Source organism: Alosa pseudoharengus, unplaced genomic scaffold, assembly GCF_046254945.1.
Source record: "Alosa pseudoharengus isolate Yale_2024_CS ecotype anadromous, Long Island Sound unplaced genomic scaffold, YU_APseudo_1.1 YU_APseudo_1.1_scf_6, whole genome shotgun sequence".
NCBI lineage: Eukaryota > Metazoa > Chordata > Actinopteri > Clupeiformes > Clupeidae > Alosa > Alosa pseudoharengus.
The window spans coordinates 39,714,407-39,734,791 of record NW_027468848.1 but is presented as its reverse complement, the minus strand read 5'-3'; the positions used below and the strand labels follow the sequence as shown (position 1 = coordinate 39,734,791).

The 20,385-nt window shown below is 39.9% G+C and overlaps 3 protein-coding genes across 6 annotated transcripts; 2 read left to right on the top strand and 1 right to left on the bottom strand.

Annotated features, from left to right (window-relative positions):
* The first annotated feature begins 92 nt into the window (after nucleotides 1-92).
* On the top strand, nucleotides 93-3,513 carry shld3 (shieldin complex subunit 3). Its single transcript, XM_076270594.1, has 2 exons — nucleotides 93-153; nucleotides 367-3,513. Exon 2 carries the CDS (start codon nucleotides 441-443, stop codon nucleotides 1,179-1,181), a length of 741 nt encoding a protein of 246 aa, XP_076126709.1. The 5' UTR covers nucleotides 93-153; nucleotides 367-440; the 3' UTR covers nucleotides 1,182-3,513.
* Nucleotides 3,514-3,654: 141 nt separating this feature from the next.
* LOC143105640 (interleukin-6 receptor subunit beta) lies at nucleotides 3,655-11,709 on the top strand. Of its 2 annotated transcripts, none has more exons than XM_076269680.1 (16): nucleotides 3,655-4,513; nucleotides 4,637-4,672; nucleotides 4,991-5,104; nucleotides 5,350-5,467; nucleotides 5,615-5,748; nucleotides 6,011-6,147; nucleotides 6,285-6,447; nucleotides 7,260-7,348; nucleotides 7,535-7,751; nucleotides 8,391-8,567; nucleotides 8,775-8,876; nucleotides 9,390-9,530; nucleotides 9,756-9,908; nucleotides 10,064-10,148; nucleotides 10,254-10,332; nucleotides 10,562-11,709. In XM_076269680.1, exons 1-16 carry the CDS (start codon nucleotides 4,456-4,458, stop codon nucleotides 11,369-11,371), a joined length of 2,613 nt encoding a protein of 870 aa, XP_076125795.1. In that variant the 5' UTR covers nucleotides 3,655-4,455; the 3' UTR covers nucleotides 11,372-11,709. The 2 variants fall into 2 exon arrangements, with proteins under 2 accessions (XP_076125795.1, XP_076125797.1); XM_076269682.1 differs by having other exon boundaries at nucleotides 10,279-10,332; nucleotides 10,562-10,695.
* A 98-nt stretch (nucleotides 11,710-11,807) lies between these two features.
* On the bottom strand, nucleotides 11,808-17,923 carry nudt12 (nudix (nucleoside diphosphate linked moiety X)-type motif 12). 3 transcript variants are annotated; one of them, XM_076269683.1, is made up of 7 exons: nucleotides 17,735-17,923; nucleotides 16,924-17,138; nucleotides 15,356-15,936; nucleotides 15,047-15,214; nucleotides 14,481-14,594; nucleotides 13,808-14,007; nucleotides 11,808-13,200 (listed from the first exon to the last, which is right to left on the bottom strand). In XM_076269683.1, exons 2-7 carry the CDS (start codon nucleotides 17,121-17,123, stop codon nucleotides 13,090-13,092), a joined length of 1,374 nt encoding a protein of 457 aa, XP_076125798.1. In that variant the 5' UTR covers nucleotides 17,124-17,138; nucleotides 17,735-17,923; the 3' UTR covers nucleotides 11,808-13,089. The 3 variants fall into 3 exon arrangements, with proteins under 3 accessions (XP_076125798.1, XP_076125800.1, XP_076125799.1); XM_076269685.1 differs by having other exon boundaries at nucleotides 14,559-14,594; XM_076269684.1 differs by having other exon boundaries at nucleotides 17,818-17,923.
* Nucleotides 17,924-20,385: the final 2,462 nt, after the last annotated feature.

Below are 20,385 nucleotides of genomic sequence, written 5' to 3'. Positions count from 1 at the left end.
GCCAATAAACCTTACAGAAGAAGAGTAATTCAGATATTCAGACCCACACTCCTATTCAGAAGGTGGCGGTAATGCACCTAAAAGCTGTTTGCCAACCGCCAAAGAAAAAAAAAGAGGCAGGCAGCAACAACAACAACGCTACGGGTAGCACAGGTAAAAAGCTAGGGATATATGTAAACATTTGCCCCTTTTGAATAAGATTGTGTGAAAGTTGAATTTCCTTTGTCTTTACAGAGACAGTGAATCATATCACTGAACTAACGTTTGGAAATAGCGACAAATATACCCCAATGTTCTGTCTTGACCTGACTAGGTTAGCCTACTTCTTCTTCCAGTGCCTTGATGATATATGGCTTTATGTTACAGGAAGCTTACTCCAAATGACAAACTGAATTGGCACAGCTCCCGACTGTCGGTCGCCACAAATCAGCCTAATTTGAATGGATGTAGTGTTGCACTACAAGAAAAATGGTCCAAACGATATGGTCACATTTGCTGAGAGGGCACTAGAGGATTTCCCTCGCCGTGTGCTGCCCCCCTTTAGGCCATGGTTTCCTACGCATGAGGACCAATACCTGCCTATCAGACCTCTGAAGAGAGCCCCGATTCTTCTGGCGGAGGACTTGAAGGGGTTGCTTTTACACCAGCCGTCTCCGGAGCCATTGGTGTCATTTACTGAACCACAGCCCATTTCTCTGTGTAGAGGGAACAAATGTCTTACCGAGAAGCCTCAGGTGACACTTTTGGAATGTGCAGATGATTGCGACTATGTCAAGACGTCAGAGGAGAATAAAAACACAACCAAGAGGTTTAGGCGGTCATGGAGTGTCTTCGCCTCAGGTGCAAAATTCAGCGAGAACACTCAGACACTTTCTAAACAGTTCCAAAAGCTTATTGAAAGACACGGTCTTGAACTACGCCAAAGAGCCAAATGGATAATTGGTGAAGTGAACTGTGGACCGCGCCACATAGAAAGTGTCTGGGCAAAAATAACTCGGGCTGTGCGGCAATCCAAACTCCCAACATGCAATGCAAATTTTCAGAGAAATATATCGCAGATATGGGTGTTCTGCGATGTAATTTATGGAGAATATATTGGGAACTTTCTCAAAAAAGAGTTCCATCTGAATGGACAGCTAAGTTTTGCCGTTCATAAACATGGCAACATATTCAGTTGTTAGAGCTGATTTGGAGTGTCTTTGTGAACGTTTTGAATGAATTACATATTGAAAAATCTATTATTTATCAATTAAAATATTTATACTTTTAAGGTTTCTGGTTTAGTTTGATGCCTACCTAATTGGGACCTAATCAGATGCTGTGTAAAATATGCTTGCCACAGAGGAGAGAGCACCTGTAACAATGATTTTTCAAAGAGATGTATTGTATATAATAATTCTTCATTATTTGATTAGATAAAAGTATGCAAAAAACTTTTTTTTATAAATAATTGATATTTTGCCTAGATAGCAATCAACATAAGGTTCCGTTTCAATATATGGGAACAAGGTCATTTATCGCCTGGGTAACACTGGCTGTAAGAAAAGATCCCCTCTGAGCTCCAGAAATAACAACATTAATGGATAAGGGATAGAATTGCTTTACAGAACAAGGTTATATATTTGGGGACCTAATTTACAGCTCCCTTCAGAATTATAGGCACCCCTGGTAGAGTTTATCCATGGAATTCCCCACTTTTTATCCATGAAGTTTAGATCAGATGACTTAGATGGCAATGGCAGAAGCTTGATTTTGTGTTCAGTAAATCATTTTTGGTTTGATCTGGACATGTGTTTTAGTTCATTGACCTGATGAATGATCCAATCATGACAATCTGGAGTTCATGATATATGAATAATGTTCTCAGGGCCTTAATAAAATAAAAACAGCCACACAATATCACATACCTTTCACCATAGTCATCATTAGGCATGGGGTTCTTTCAGTATAGTTATTCTTATATGTATACCAAATCCACCTAGAGTGTTTCTTGCCAAAGAGAGACATTTTCATTTAATCTGATAATAGATCATGACTCCAGACAAAATCACTCTAGCATTCAGTAATTTCTCACATTTACATTTGTAATTAAATGACAGGAAAGGCATTTAGAGGCATGCCCTCTAAATAATATTTTAGTACTGAGGTAACTTCTGAAGATTCTTTTGGAGACTTGGTGACCCCAAAGTTCTTCCTGTAACTCTGCCATAGTGATTCTTCTGGATGTTTTGCCTCTCTGACTCACTGTATGGATCTTTGTCCAAACATGTTCATCACATTTACAGTGTACAGTTTTAAGATATTATTTTCACTTTAAATATAGCCATTCCCTGGCCTACAAAGGTCAACGCACAAGATTTTCTAGGGGAGCCTAGTTAAATTTTTTGTTAAAAAATAAAAAAATATTTATTTATTTATGAGATGTCTTTTTCTGAGAATAAATGAGCTTCCTTTGAAAGTGGGATTTGTCCTCGTTTTCATTGTGAGATTACCATAAATTACCAGGGGTGCCAATAATTATGGAGGGCACTGTAAATGGCAAAGTCTAAAGTCTAACTAAAGCTAATTTAATAATGAGGCAAAACCTATTTGAATCCACAGTAAATCTAATTTAGTACCATGACCAAGATCTGAAACAGAAACATTGGTTGTCCAGCTCAATGCTCCCACATGCCTCAGGATAGCTTTAGTTCATGTACAAGACACTTTTCACATTGAGTGACTTTGTACATTGCCTGCCATTTGAATTGCAGCCCCATATGTTTATAGCTTTGTGAATGTGGCTAGAGTGAAAATGCTGAGCTAATAAATTCTCTGCAGTTCATGGGATCTAAGGTGCTCTGTTAAATCAGAAGTTAGAGTGTCTGTTGGCAGCAATCAGACACAAATAGACTCAAGTCTCATTACAAAAGTCAACAGTAACCTCTAACTGTGTCTGAAACTATGGCATATTTGGTCCGGAAAGTCTTTGAAAATATGTTTTTGCTAATGCTTTGACATCCATTGATAACATCAACACATGCATATAACAGTGATTGCTGTTGGTATCACATACTGACCTTCTGACATATATCAGATACAGACATACTCTGATATCTAAGCTAGAATCAAGCACAAAATGAAAGAATGAGTAGTAGGTATTGCATTATGCATTGAATGTAGAAAGCAAAATGTGCATTGTTTTGTGCATTGCCACTCACAAGATAATTCTCCCCTCTGATAGTAGTGGGCAGGAATGATGTCCTTGTCCATTATATTATGTTGCTGTGTGTGCAACAATACATTCTAGGGCTCCAGTGTATCATCCAGTCATCTTGCTAATCAGTTTTGTGGTGTTGCTGTTTGAACCAAAATGCAAACTGAGGCCATGTCTACACTAAGACAGTTTTCGTGAAAACGCTAACGTTTTTTTTATCGTTTTGGCCTTGCTTCCACACAAATGTCGGCATTTCTCCTGTCTGCCAGGGGTGTCTGTCTGATCTCCAGAGTGATTTGTTTCAGCAGGACTTTACACATTTCTTTGAAAGGCATTGGCAACTGGTTTACTGGAAAAGCAAATGAACCAGCAATAACATTATAATATAATATATTATATTATATTATATTATATTATATTATATTATATTATATTATTATAAGATACAGAGTTCCCGTGGAATTTCTGGAATATCATGGAATTTTGATGTTCCAGACATGGAACCCTAAATACTGTATATAATGACCTTACACATTGTGTTAGAGAGGAAATACCAAAAGGCTAGGTAAAAATATGCCATAAGACTTGGACTTAGAAAATATTCATTTGAACTGTATGATGAAATAAAGTTTATTGTAAACTGTAAATTATATGAAAACTACATGGAAGTATTCTGAAAATGTTCTGTATTTTGTGGAGAGAATTGCCAAATATACTCTGTCTCTCTGAGAGGCTGTGTTTGTGGCGATTCTACAGTTGTATACATAAGTAAGATGAAGTATGTGGTAATTAAACACAAAGGCTTAAATCAAGCATAAAGAAATAAAAGAGAAAACAAGTTGTTTTTCATGAGTTTTGGATTTCTAGCTCTTGGACCTGATAAATATTGACATAAGGTGGACTGAAGGTCTTGATCATTTCTCTTCTACAGAAAGATGGTATCATGGGCTGTTGTGCAATGCTGTGTAACCACAGATGTGTCACCGACGTGAAATTAGACACTTCCATTTCACGTTATAGGCAGTTGTGAAGTTACATGCCTTTTGATAGCAACATGAGGTTTGGACAAAGAAACTCTCCTTCTCTGTGTATACCTATATTTACGTGATGCTAAAATTGTGGTGTGAATACTTTTATATTGAGAAGTGTTTTTATATTTTTATGGAAATTCAACAAACTCCAAGTTTCAAGTTCAATAACAGATCATTAGATCACAGAAACTATTAGGAATGTGGTAGTGCAGTGTTTGCAGGACCAGAATGGATATCTGCAGCCCATTTGTGTTCCAGCTCATGTCTGTGGTGTTCACATGGTATTGTAAGTAAGCTTGTTATTAAGAATTCATAACTTTCAAATTCAATACATTCTTTTCCTTATTTCATTCTTGTGTTCTTGTCTCTCCTTTCAAAAACACATCTGAATGACTCGACTGAAATGGAGGTAAAACATCTTTTGCCAAAAGTTGCAGTGAACAAGGTAATCGTGATTGTTCACTCCACATTGTTATGTTCAAGTAGTTTATTGTCATTTACTCATAAAATTCATTATAAGTAATGATATTCTTGTGCTCAAGAGCCAGCTCAACTTCAAAGAATAAATTAAAAGTAGGCTAGTAATTAAAAAGGTATATTGTGTGTATAGGGGGGAGGGCATGGTGTCTGTGTGTGTGAGTGTGTGTGTTGGGGCGTAATGAGGTGTGTTAGAGGCAGATGATGATATATATAGTATGTGTATGTTATATAGTATGTATATGTTTTGCAATAGATTTCTCTGATTTATTCTTTTCCCATACAGAGTTGACAGTCACAGGCAATGACTTGAAAAAATGTGAGCGTTCAAGAAATTACTGTGTCACAGACAAGAGTGACTGCATCTCAACTCACGCAATGCACAGTGGATTCATTTCTGGTCAGTTGAAACTTTTTTTAGCAATTTCAGCTTGATTTAGTAAATACAGTAAAATAGAAATGCTATAGCTACATTTTTATATTTAATTTTTGCATATGTTTTTATATTTAAAAAATAATGTTGAATATTGTACATCATTTCATGGAGTACATAACATAAGGGTGCCTTCATTAACTGAAATTGGACAATATGTAATCATGTTTCAATCCTTAACCTTGTTATCTGTTTAATCTGACTGCTTTCAGACACAGTTGAAAACTTTAGGTGTATTTTTATGGAAACCCCCGAGTCTCTTACCTGCAGATGGACGACAGAGAGGAATGAGCATCCTGGGAAAACAAAGAGCTCTCTAATCTTCAGCAGGTAAGAGCACAGGGAGCACAGGGACCACGGAGCACTGGGGCTCTCCCTATTGGACTGAAAGTGTGTGTGTGTGTCTGTCTGTGTGTGTGTGTCTGTCTGTGTGTGTGTGTCTGTGTGTGTCTGTGTGTGTGTGTTTGTTTTATACAGCACAACTGGATTTGTATACTGTGAGCATATCTTATTCATTGGCGCAAAGCTCAACATCACCCTGAAGATGCAGAACACGGTGAACAGAGAGGAAAGGCTATCTGGACCCTACTATGCGTACTTAAAGACATTAGGTATCCCTTAATCAACTCAACTCAACTCAGAATAAACATTTCACTGCAAAATGGCAACACATTAGCAACAATATATCAGTATATCTCAGTCAGTGCTCTTCATTTCCTACATTTGTTTTTCTTTCACAGACTATTTAGTCATATCTGTCTTTCTGTCCCAGACAATATTTACACCGCAATGAACCAAACCGTACATTTTTCAGACAACTGTGATTGTTCTCATTACTTAAGTGTGCTGATCTGTCTATGTTGTTTATGCTAGTCAAACCACCTCGTCCAGTTGTCACAGAAATTAAGACATTACACAAGTCTCTCAATGTGACCTGGACAACGGAAGACACTTCCATAGGGACATGCCAAATCCGTTACAAACCGTACAACACTGACCTATGGACTAAAGTAAGTGCAACATAGTGAGAGTCCTTTTCAGTTGAAACAAATGAACATCATAACAGAATGATGCAGGGATGGGGACATATGTACTAGTTCGAGACCGATCATGTCCTGTGCCATGACTACCAATGATGCTCCCACAGATATCTGAATTGGCACCGGTACACCATGGGAACAAGAGGATGTATATGATTGACATTCTTCAGCCGGGTACGCTTTATACAGTCAGTGTGTCCTGTCTTAGCCAATATGGTGAGATATGGAGTGACTGGAGTAAGGAATGTTCTGGAATGACATCAGAGTCTGGTAAGCCTGTGGAAAGTCACATTTGTTTGTATTTATGTTTATATTAAAATGTATTAGCAGACGCTTTTGTCCAAAACAACATACATTACATTTTAACCAAGGACCAAACGAAACACGCCAGAGAGCTAGCTCACCCCCACCTTTAGTATTCCCAGAGAGCTAGCTCACCCCCACCTTTAGTATTCCCAGAGAAACTCCAGGCAAGGTTTTGTTTTTGGTAGAGGGACATGCTGCCCCCACCTTGTTTGTGTCTAGTTTTCAGAGCCTGGGCTGCCTACAGAGACCGTTTTTTTACAGTGTACTCTGGGCAGCTAGTGGTTGTGAGGAGATGATTGCTGAATGTGACAAAAAAATTTATGAAATCGCATAAAATCGCTGACTGTGCCTTTAAATCAGTATGATAGCTGCCATTATAGACTTTGAACAGGGTGCTGATACTAGAGTGGAATTCCAAACATACTGTACTTTCAGGACTGTATAGCAGGCTATAGTCAAAGTAATGATTTGTTGCATGCATCACTTCTATCAGGATACATGCACATACATGCCACTAGTTTGGCATTTTTAAGATGTGCTCTGTAGGAATCTGACACCTCTCCTTTCCTTGCCAGATTTATTACGGCTCTGCCCAAGCCATTGTTTGTTTCCCATTTACAGAGCCACTACTGTGTATGAGCACCAGGGCAGGTGACCCAGAGATGCAATTCACTGAATCTAACAAAAACGTGTATGAGATTAGAATGGTGAACTGCACTGTTAACTTCTCCAAAGAGAGTCAGCAGAACTGAAAGACATCTGTTGTTGTCCTACAGCTCCAAGTTCTCCACCCCGAGTCTGCTATCACACTGAGGATCTCAGCTCTCATGGAACCCACAGGATCTTACTACTGGCAGCAGACACAGTAAACAGACTTTTATTATTCTAACAATTATTCTTATAGTAAATCTACAGTTATTATGTCATGTCTGATCCGTATCTAGAAGTAAAAGTGAACATTGTTATGGATAGAATAGGCTGCCTGCTATCTACAGGAGGAAAGGAATACAAGATTTGATCTGTTGACCTCTTCTGTCTCGTGTCCCATTAGGCTGTGCCTGCAGCTAGTGGCCATGGTACTGTTCTTGGATACAACGTCTCCTACATGCCCAGTTCCCAACCCCATCTGAGGAGGACTGTAACCAGCAGCAGCCTCAAAGTCAGCCTGGTGGTAATGAGAGGAGTGTACGACATTGATGTTACAGCATTCAACAGCGCTGGAGAGTCCCCAGCACACCATCTCAGGGTTACTACAGGGCCCCATCACAGTGAGTTGGGCCTTGTTTTGGCTCTTTTAGATATTCAGAAAGATATTTAGATAAGATATTCCAGTCCACACCATGTGCAGAGATATCAAACTTTTCAGTATATCCAACAGCTTGGAGGTGTGAGATTGCTCAACGTTCTTAAAATTGTGCAATATCCCTTTTACTTGCTGCTCTGCATTTGACATGTTACTTGCACTTCATCTTTTTTTGAAGTACATACTAGTTACACATAAATAAAAGTCTGTCATGATATATTTCTATTAATTCTACAGTACTTGAGGCATTTGTTTTACTGCCTAAAATCCAAAGGCAAATATTCCAGAGTATATCTCCAAGTTTCCATGTTTGAAAGAATCATTAGAAATACTCTCCTGTTATTTTTTTAGTTAGGTAAGCAACAAAACAAACTCCTCTGTGAATATTTTGTACGGCCAATAGCTTTTTGAGACATTTCAGTAAACTTAAGTTGTGTAACAGCTTCACGTACAACAGTTTTACCACAAAAACACCCTGTGCTATTATGCTGAGCAATGCTACATTAGTTACACAATGGCCTGCTGTGGTGTAGGGGGGCAGTGAGTGCACATGTTTGTTTCATGTTTGCCAGAGGTTAGAGTTTGTTTGTTTCATGTTTGCTAGATGTGGCAGCGGTGCAGGGCTTGTGGGTACACTCCAAAGATGGCAAACTGTGGGTGCAGTGGGAGACGGAGCCGGCCGTGTCTGAGTTTGCTGTGGAGAGGGTGGCTGAAGCCAACCCCAACGACACACACTGGACACTGATACCAGGCTCTGGCCGTGTCCTCACTGCTCTGACAGGTCTGTGTATGTGTGTGCTGCACAGTGCGGGCAGGCTGATGGTCGGCCATTTTCATGTACAGTGGCACAAAACCAATTCCTTTTCAAAGCTTTGTTGTTCTGCATGTTTCCATCCACACATGACAGTAGTTAACAATTAAGTTTAAAAACTAGCTGGTTTACAGTAAGTCTGTTAAAGACGATGATTTTCTGTTGTTTTCCTTCCAGGAGACATCGCACCCAAGCAGACTTACAACATCAGTGTCTACCCCATCTCTGGAGAAGACTGTGGCCCACCCAGTTCACTGCAGGCGAACCTGGAGAGTGGCGGTGGGTTGAGTCTGAGCAAACACGTCTACTGGCCTCACGGAGACAGTGGCAGCAGATCAGGGGTGGGCAATATGGCTCACAAAACCTCTGGTCTTGATATGGTGATGGGAAATGGCAATATACCATATGAAACAAAGTTCACACGTTGTACTATAATACCATAAAACAAATGGTGCTTACAGCCTTGCCAAAAATGCCCAATAGGCACCTTTTTGTATGGAGAAACATGCAAATTGCACACAATTATATGCAAAAACATTATCATACAACTACACTGTCAATATTGCAATAGAAGAATGATTATGATATGCAGTGTGCAGTACAATATGGTAGGCCTACAGCCCTGTAGTGGATTGTAGCAGGAGATTAGTGTGCAGTAATTTTCTTTGAAAATCCAAAGAAAGATAGCATAGCAATGGTGCATATAGCAGCCCTGTTGCTCTCTGCATGTTACATGTTGTGTTGCACATGTCTCTCTTAGTGAGATTTCTTTCCCCTTTCCCTGTGCATTAGCTTTGGTGGATGTGGTCGATTTGAGAGTTGCCACGGTGACCAAACAGCAAGCTATCATCAAGTGGGCATGGCAAAGGAAGCAGCACCAGACCAACATTCTCCAGTACAAGCTCATGCTCAGGAGTGAGATAGGAACTCAGTGTGAGACTTTCAATGCACTCCACACCCAGCCCGAACCAGTTCCCAACTGGTTAAGCCTCCCCTTGCAATCACTAGGCAATGAGGACGTGAATACTGATTAAGCTGATAATGATACACAATCCCATATGTTAGTCTCAAGCATTCTGTGCCTTTTATGTCTGCATTGTATGTTTAGGTTTCTTTAGACACCCTGTAACATCTCTTTTGTTCTTCTGTGATTACCAGTCATTATGGTCACTCCAGACATGAGCCAGTACTCATTCTCCTCACTGAAGGCCAACACTGAGTACTCAGTCCTTTTGTTTGTCCAGACCCATGAGAGTAACACTTCCAAATATAAAGAAGACTTCACCACACCACGACTGGATCAGCAGGAAGGTTGGAACATTTGGTTATGACATATTTCGATGTAAATACATATTAAAGTCCTGACTGCTTACTTTTACTGAAATGTCTGTTTTTACACAGCCTCTGCATTTAAAGGGCTTCTCAGTCTTAATGATCTTGTTGTGGTTGTGATTGTATTTTTCCAGAGACAGCTGAGACTATAACTGTAGTTGTTCCTCTACTCATTCTCATCATTGCAGCTGGTGTTTTCTCCATCACATCTCAGATTGTGTGAGTAGGATATATATGGCTGTCTTTTGCTACTCATCTTAATTGATGCAGTAAGTTATCGTAATGAGCATTTAACATTATCTGGGGTCATATTGTCCTTAACAGCTACAGAAAATACATCATACTGCAGGTTGCAGACCCAGAGCAAAGTGCTGCTGCTCGCTGGCTCATGAGCTCTCGAGTGGTAAGGAAAAGGTCTTGTTTTGTTTGTCATTCGTAAAGCTAATATACAGTATATTTCCTACCTAAGAATAGAGGTAGTTTACTACTAGTTCCAATGATGCCACCTGTCATCAACTGTAGGAACTACAAGGTAAATAAACATCATAATGCCCATCATTGTATTACTATTGACCTGCTGCTGTTAACACGCTGTATGCTTTATAGCTAAAGTAGACCTCTGTTCTGGACAGACAGGTGATGACCAGAAGGTGCTGCAGGTGGTGGACCTCTGTCCTAATGAGACTAATGAAATACTGGTGGACGAGAAGACCTGCGTGATGCCTGAAGACAACAGGAGAGCAAGTCAAGATGTGAACTCAAAGAAGGGTGAAAGTATAGATCATGTTGGGAGTAATGATTGTTTGACCTTTAAAGATATTGCTGAAAGCCCTTCTACCCACAGCAATGCTGAATATGTTCACAGTATCCATTTTCCTGAAAACCGTTATCGTGATGAAAATGTTTGTGCCATGGCTAAAACTGATGTCGATAGAATTTCAAGACCACTGAATGCAGGTGATAAAGAAAACAATGCTTTTAAAGCCAATATAGAGTACGTAGAAGACGAAACTGTTTTGGCACAAGGCTGTTCTGTAGACAGTGCTCATACCATGAGTAACATCTCCTCAGACAGCATTCCTTTAAAAACTAGTATTATTGATACAGATAGCATTCCTCAACATTTTAAAGGTTATGTCAGCAATATTCCAACAAACACCCTTTTCACAGGAATCATTTCCCTCCAACCTAACAAAGGCAGCTCTCTCAGTGATCCACCTCAGGCTAGTGCACATGATGCAGAAGCTGCTCCAACCTGGAGCCTTCCACTCTCAGCAATCAGTTATGTGGGTAGCAGTCCTACTGGCTCGGCTTCAGACAACATGGAAGCCATTCATCCCCACATGGCAAAGTGCATGGAGAGCAAGTCTCCTGTGATGAAAGATGGTTATGTTTGCATAGCTCCTATCTCTGCTGATGGAGATGAGAATGGCTCCATCTAACCCTGGCTTCCATGCCCGATCCTATACACATTACTGAAAGTCTTCCTCTACCTGTCAACACGTGTTACGTTTATCCTGCTGATATAGATTACACTGAGGGGATTCCTTGGCCTGATAACTCAGAGCATGTACAGACAGGCCCTTCTGATCACATGAAATCTACAGCTTCCACGTTCCCTGGCTATTTAGATTATGGAACCAACTGTCCAGGGAATCTCGGCTCATGACATCCTTTCCCTATACCTTTCAATATGATTGCTTTTGCATGTTATAAATGGCATGTGTCATTTTATCAAATGAGAAATTGTGTATAATACATTAAAATGCTTTACTAGTAATGTTGATGATTATGGTTGATATGAATTATGGAGGGCTCCTGAATTCAAGCGGAAAAGATTGTTATGAAGTCCATAAATTACAAAAAATAACCACTGGATTCAATTACTGCATCAGTCACCAGAAACTGATGTAAACACCTTTATTCTATCATTAACATTCAAATGTTGATAAATCACAAGGTAACGTTCACTTCAATTCAACAGCATTAATATTCAGTTGCATATGAACTGAATGGCTGTCATCACAACTTGCTGTAAATCATTTGGTAGTATAATCATTCAGATAAATTCATGACTATGTAACAAGTACTTGGACAGAGTGGAGAAAAACAGGATAGCACATTAGGGGTTCAAGATTAATTCTTCTATTCATTAAAAATTAGTTCTGTGAGTTCAGGAGTAATTGTTCTATTCATTAAAAGTGAGTTCTGTGACAGTCTCTAGGCGATAACACAAAGTTCTGAAAATGCATTCCTGGTTTCAATTGCACTTTGGGGTTGAAACTTCAGCCATTTGTACCCACATCCCTCATACACCTCTTTGTGTAGAACTCAAAGTGAAACCAACACGTGCAGTTCTTGACAAAATGGTTCTGTGTGGTTTTGGTGGCCTGTAAGGCTTCAATGGCTGTGTGTGGTTTTGGTAGTTTTCTATGGTTGTTTTTGAAGTGCCACCTTTTGCTTTATTCATTTGTGTCTTCAATATCTCCTTAACCCTTAAAGGAGTACCGTCACACCGGTATGACGGGAATGTTGGGAAATTAACATTCTAAAGAATATCTGGGTTCATTGAATTCAACATAGAATTTTAGAACCTTCAATTGTTGCAGAACAGAATCTTATGTTAGAATGTTAAAAAACCTACACCTTTAGGCGTCCTGTAGGCGCAACGATCAGACCATAATAAGTTTTATCTCGTTCCTAAGCAACACAAGCGGTTTGTCAATTGAATACGCTCGCGTTGAAAGTTGAACCAAGTTCAATGCTCAGGTTGTTCAACGCTAGCGTTACGCCAGCATTGCTAGCGTTACGCCAGCGTTGCCACCGTTCCGCTGCTGAACCATAGAGAACAATAGGAAACCTGCCGCTTGCAGCTGGCTAATGTGATCCCCACCTTAAGGGTAATATTTGTTTTTAAATAAATATATTTTATAATTTATATTTTGATGTGTTTTATGCCATCACTGTCTCAAATTTACTGTTGGACAAATACCTGAATATATGAAAAGTGTACAATAAAGTGGATCTGTAGGTCTTGTAGCTGAAAGACTATCTATATGTGTTTGTGATTCATGACAGAAAAGAAAAAATGAAGTCCAATATATTTTTCTGCAGAACTGCAGCAATCTCTTGGGAATACCACTCAATGTTTCCCCTCTGGTCATAGATTGGCATTCATTCCAATCCAGTGCTTGATGAGGTAGTGTGCAATAGCTTGTCTCGGTGGCAGAGAGAAAACGGCATGCTTAGCTCTCACAGTAGCATCGATCACCTGGAAAGAAGACAGTCAATTAAGGTCATATAATAGAAGTACAATTTGGTCAGAGTTGGGGTTATTGTTATAAAGTTTGTTTTACTTTAAAGTATTGTGTGTTTCACTTTAAAACATTCTGAACATGACTGCCTCATACATAGCTTACATACAGGACAGTCACATTTTACCTTATAACTTCTGTTGTCCGCACTCAAAGAGCACCTGATCTTTTTGAATACTTTTTTAACCCAACGCAGCACTTGCCCTCTCCTCTCTTATGACATAGTGGGTTTCCATCCAACTCACTTGCATAATCTTAAGCAGTCATGAAGATTCTGCTACAGCTGGTGTGTGTTTTCATCAGGGAGGAGTTGTGAGTATACCTTGATTGGTAGTTAATCCACCATCCTCTGGCATATTCATTTCTAATTGTCGGGCTATAGACAGTTATATTCCAATGCTTAGTACTTATTCAAAGAAATGTCAAAGTTAACTCCAGTACCTTATTAAGTCTGAATTTATAAAAATGACTGCTGTCTATTATGTTGATGTCAGACATGTGACTTTTCGGTGTATAACCTTTTCTCATAACCTTTGCGCCTGCCTTATGTCTTGCCAACCTCACCTGTTGCCGCGTGAACCACTGAGCCTCCTCAATCTCATTCTTGTCCACATTAATGTTGGTTGTCAAGGCGACGGCATGGCAACCTATCATGAGTGAGGATGGCATGGGCCACGGCTGGCTGGTGACATAGTGCACCTGTCCAACGCGAACACCACTCTCCTCCCAGACCTCTCGCCGGACCCCCTCCTCCACAGTTTCGCCTGTCAGCCAGACCACACAGCACAGCACACAAATGTCCACATACTGACCAATCATCTTAAAGCAACCTCGGTGGGAAATGCTAATACATTTAAGCACATTTTCAAAATTATTTTGTAAAATGACCACAACACTGTCACATTTTCTCTACCAGTGATCAAGTACATTTTTTTTTTACATTACATTTAGCAGACACTTTTTGACCAAAGTGACTTACATATATCAGCTATTTTACAAGGGATCACATTGTCCCCGGAGCAACTTGGGGTTAAGTGCCTTGCTCAAGGGCACAACGGTGGAAGCCGGGAATTGAACCGACAACTTTCAGGCTACTGCACGCTAGCCCAGCTCCTTAACCACTACACTACCACCGCCCCGTCTTCAAGTCTTATTACCGGATCTTGGATGCCAAATAAAAGATACCCATTGCCATGACTACTTAGAAATGATATGCTGCATGCTGTATTAACTGTACCTGGCTCTATGAACCCAGCAAGACATGAGAACATCCCAGAAGGGAAGATTTTCTTCCTTCCAAGCAGACACTGGTTACCTTCAGGGTGGATGACCAGCATGATGGCTACTGGATCTACAATCAAGAAGAAATAAACAAATAAATACTTGAGACAGTTTACAACAACCAGTGAAATGCTACTAGATTCACAACACAAAAACAAAAAAAGTCATCCATCAAATGTATAACAATTTCAAAGGTAATTTCTCTTTTGCAGAGACCCCTTATATAAAACATTACAAATGTATTGGGAGAATTTGCAGTATTGTTTTGCCATGATTGGTTCAACATGAACAGCAATGACAATGCAGACTCTCCCAATATATATGTAATACTTCATATCAAGGCCCCCTAAAGTAAGATAAAGTAAAGATTACTTAGTCAAGTCATCATCATTCCATAAGCAATGTTACATTATAAGAGTTAATGAAAAAAAAAAACAGTCTGGTCATATTTGCTGATGCGTTTCATTTCAGGAAGAGATGCTCCGAGGCCTATAACATGATGCTTGTGAGCATGTTCCTCACCCACGCGAGGGTAGCAGGTGTTGTGGATGCCCTTGAGACTTCTACAGCCCTCTCTCAGGCACGTCCTCTTATGGCCCCCTTCATCCACACGCGTCTCACTCCCACATGTGGGGCAGAAACTGTACCTGCTGTGCCACGCCAGCACTGCCCTGGCTTGGGCAACAACACCTGCATGGAGGCAAAGCCACGCCAAAATCACACTAGTGTTTGCCAATTGATGTTATACTCACCATTTATATTAGTAGAAAAAAAAATCCAGAACTGTCTTCACAGTGTCTAAGCTATTTATTATGACAAAAATGTAACTACCTGCCTCGACGTCACTGAGCTTTAGGAGCCCTGGCATGGGTCCATGGAGGAAGAAACATTTGGGGTCTGGGAACTTCAGGAGCTCTGAGGGGTCTTCCTCAGTGTTGAGAGCAAACCATGCGGTCAGTCCATCGTCCTCTCCCTCCAGTGTGGTGGTGGGGACACATCTCCTCTGCTTCTCCACTCCCAGGAAGACGACCGTGGTGCCCGGCCGCCCCAGGATTGGCTCTACTGCAGGCGGCCGCAGCCGGGTCATCAGGAAGGAGGAGTCACCTCGGCCATCTTCTTCCATGGCCTCGGAAATGACCAGTGGGTTGAGGTTGTGGAAGAGCAGGAACACGGTGTCTGGAGATGTCTGCTTAGCAGTTAGCCACTTGCTGTCGCTCCTCTTCTCACTCAACCTGTCTAGGAACTCATGATTGAAGTAGAGGTCCTCCCCATTGGCATGCATGCCTGGGAGAGTATAAGGAGGGCGTCCATCTTGTCCACCAGACAGCAGCATGGCAATGTGCTTGTGGCCCCAGAAACGGGCGATGTCATATGCAGTCTGCCCAGATCTGTTCACAGGTGATGTGTCACACCTTTACAAAGGAGTGAAGGATATTTAGAGAGAATAATTCTATATTCTGATATTCAAATTGTGTCTTCTGCCATCTTTAATGCAAGTGCCTCCATTTCTGAGATAACATAGTATTTTCATCTAATATTTTGGCTATATACCTATTTGTACATAAAAAAGTAAGGCTTAAAGAGGTGTGAATAAGGCTTACATGACACCATCATAACCACGACAAGAGCGTTCATGAATGTTTGTGAATGTTGTCATTCAGAATCATTTGTTTTTTATGTCATTTTTATTGTTGTAGTAGGTTGTCAGAAGTGCAAGGACAGTAGGTATTCTTAGAAGAGTTTAAAGAGTTTGTTGAAGATAGAGAGGGACGTCCCCGCTCTGATGGGACTTGGCAGATTGTTCCACTATCAGGGGACCACACATGAAAAAATTTAAAACTTCGTCCATCTCTGAGAATGACCAAAGCTGGCATGGCCAGTTAGACCAGCTACTGTATGTAAGACCAGCAACACCAGCTAAAATGACCAGCTTGAGGTGGTATGACAAGCAAAACCAGCTGAATCACCATCGTAAACTGACTAAACACACACACACACACACACACACACACACACACACACACACACACACACACACACATTAATGCACAGAGGGCAAAAGCTCAAACCAGCTGAAGGTATGTTTTCGCAAGAGTTTTGCTGGTCTAGCTGATCAACCATCATAGGGTGGTCAAACAAATTAAGCTGGTTAACAAACTGGTCAACCAAGTCAGGCTGATTTTTCAGCAGGGCTCCCAAGTAATATCAACTTGACATAAAAAAAAATAAACCCAATGATACTTCATGACAACAATAGCATTCATACAGGCTCCTTTTCTTTGCAGGTGTCATGACATGTCATGGTTATGACGGTGTCATGTCCGTCTTACGTAGGCTACACCCCTTCAAATTAAGTGTTACCCAAAGTAACCTATAGCCTCTATGAAACATTAACCTACCCTTTTGCTAGAAGAGCTTTCACAACTTCAAAGTGTCCGTTCCGTGCAGCGAACATTAACGCCGTCCATCCGTTCTCACCACTCTTGTTGATCAAAAAGTTGGAGTTGGAGATCATAGAGGTCACCCTCTCTAAGTCTCCTCGGCCTGCAGAATCCAGAAAGCGTTCCACCATCTCCGCTTTGGGATTTATAGCTGCCATGTCTCAATGGTGAAGCTTAGGATAAACAACAAAAACAAAACACGCCTGTCAACAACCTGTGGTGTTTTAATTAAGTTAGCTGAAATGTAACATAACTCCAACAAAAACCTAGCGGCTATTGGCAAATCTGGGAGGCTACCTGTCGCCTATAGCCTTCTTTAAGGCTGATATATAGGCTACATCATAGCATCGTAGAATGGTGTGTTCGAACCTATTTTTTACAGTCTATGGTTCGAACATGGAGGCAATAGCCTGCATAACACCACATGCAACATTTCAGAACAGAATAGGTTAATAACAGCTTCACCGTAGAAAACATCTCCAAAGAGTTCTTAACGTTAAGTAATGTAGGTTATTCATTCATGCATTCCACAAATCAAATCGACAAACTTATCTTTTCTGCTGATTGAGCTGACAGTGCAAGTTAATTTTCAAACAGGTCTGGTCTAGGCTTATGACGATGACGTTTGGTTGAATAGCATTGATGAATTATCAAGAGGTTTATGTAAACAACAACCAGACTTCGGCTGTGTGACATACATATTTAGGCTACCTCACTACACTGCATTGTTGTTAAAAGGAAGGGCACTGTACGTAACCCTATAACTCACAGGGTTTAATCTCGGTAGAAGGCTGCTGCCAGGTGTTTTCTGTTCATTTAGACAACTTGCACTCAACCATCGTGCAAACTCACTGATTATGATATAATCCTGTTTACATCCCGAACCCCGGCATGTGTAGAGGTAGAGCCCTTATTAGACATTCTCTGGTAGAGGACTTTGGAGTGGTAACCAACAACTGTAGCAGGAAGGTTTTGGGTCACGTGATACATACTTCCGTGCGTATTTCTCTCAAAGTGAGAGGAGGAGGCGACGACATCCTCTGGACAATACGTTGAACTGCATAGGCCTGCACTTCCATGTTTTTTTTTTGTACAAAATGATGTGAACAATAGACAAATGACATGTCTGGTTTAGCAATTTATTACAACTTATTTACAAGTTCGTTGCACATTATATTCTTGTAGTTTTTTAATTATCCCAACATATGTAAACAAATATTGCAATATGAGGTTTGTTTATCTTGAGAGAATGCAGCAATAATGTCATACATAATGCATTTCCAATCTACACAAAATACAACCCCAAATCAGAAAAAAACTTGGGACGTTGTGTAAATATGCAATTAAAAACAGTATGTGATGTACGTTTTGTAGACCCATATTAGCAGCAAAAAGGACATAAACCAGACAACGAATGTTGATTTTTTCTTTCTTTCTACTTCATGGAAAATATATGATCATTTTGAATTTCATGCCAGCAACATGTTTCAAAAAAAGTTGGGACAGGGAATGTTTACCACTGTGCTGCTTCAATTTGACATTAACCCATTCCAGCCCGATATAGGATGTCAGTTGCTCAACAGTATGAGGTATTCTTAATCATGTTTTTTTCATTCCATGATGCACCTAAATTGACAGGTCTGGACTGCAGACAGGCCATTTTAGCACCTGGACTCTTTCTCTATGGAGAAATACTGTTTAAATATGTGCAGAATTCATTTCAACATTGTTTTCCTGAAATATTCAAGGTCTTCCCTGGAAAAAAAGCATTGCCTGGGTGGCAGTATTATGTTGTTCAAAACCTGAACATAATACAGAATTGATTGTGCCTTGCCAGATGTGCAAAATACCCATGCTGTAGGCACTAATGCACCTCCACACCGTCATAGATGTTGGGTTTCAAACTGAGCACTAAAACAAGTTGGATAGGTTGGATACTTGGATAGGCCCTCTACTCTTTAGCCTAGATGAGTCCATGATTTCCAAAAAGAATGGCACATTTTGATTGGTCTAACCACAGGACCTTTTTTCACATTACTTCAGCCCATTTTAAACAAGCTCAGGCCCAGATGAGACGGTGATATTTCTGTATCATGTCTAAATACAATTTTGGCTGTTGCATGGTAAAGTGTACACTAGCATTTCTGAATTGAGTATCAAACTGTGCTCATAGACAATGGTTATCAGAGGATTTCCTGAGCCCATACAATCATTTTCTTTACAGAAACAGGTCTGGTGTTGATGCAGTGCCATCTGAGGTCCAAAAGACAACGGCCATCCAATATTATTTTTCAGCACTATCCCTAATTTGCAAAGATTTCACTGGATTTAATGATATTGTGTACTGTAGATGATGAACTCCCCACATACTTCACAATTTCATGTTAAGAAGCATTAAAATGAGATTGTTTCATAATTTATCCACAGAGGTTTACACTGATGAATACCCCTACATCTTTACCTCTAAGAGATTCTGCCTCTCTGAGATGCTCTTTTTCATACTCAACCATGTTGCCAGTTACCCTAATTAGTTGTGAATCATTCCTCCTTTTGTTTTCTTTATCATTACACAACTTTTCCAGAATTTTGTTACCCCCGTCCCAACTGTCCCAACGTGTTGCTGGTATCAAATTCAAAATGAACATTTATTTTTCATGAAATAGTCAAATTTGTCATTTTTAACATTTGATATGTTGTCTGTGTCCTTTTGGCAACTAAATATGAGTTTACAAGATTTGCAGATTACGTTCTGTTTTTATTCGCATTTTACACAACATCTCAACTTTTTCTGATTTGGGGTTCTATTTGCCGATATGACATATCACCCCCCCCCCCCCCCCCCTCAAAACATGCCTGACAAATATATGCATACTAACAAATGCATTTTTACATTTAGCATAATGGCAATTATGGAACAGAGATATATAGGTAGCCTAATCAAAGACTGTCAAAGGGTTTGTAATACAGCGTGTGCACAACTTGATATTTACCTTAAAATCTGTATAAACATCGGCAAAATGATATTTTACAGTCACTTTCTTTCTTAAAGGAAGTATTTTATTGAAAGTACTCTTTGCGGTATTAGTATTAAAGCAATGATTATGATCATAAGTGTAGTAGCTTTAAACTTGTACTTCAAATATCCAGAATATCTCATAATTTACAGAAACTTTAAGACAGATTAATAGTGAGAGTGATTAATAGTTAAACTATAGTAGTAAAAACAAAGTAATACTTTTCTCACTTTTTTCTTACTTTTCTTGTCTCAATATCTAATATGTTTTGATGGATATAACTCTGTTCGTCCATGTAATTGATAGGACGGTGGTTAATTACTTGGTGTTGACTGCAGACTTCAGCTAAAGGCACTCATGGTAAGGCTGGAATCATTACAGCAACAGAAATACTTGGCAGTGTATA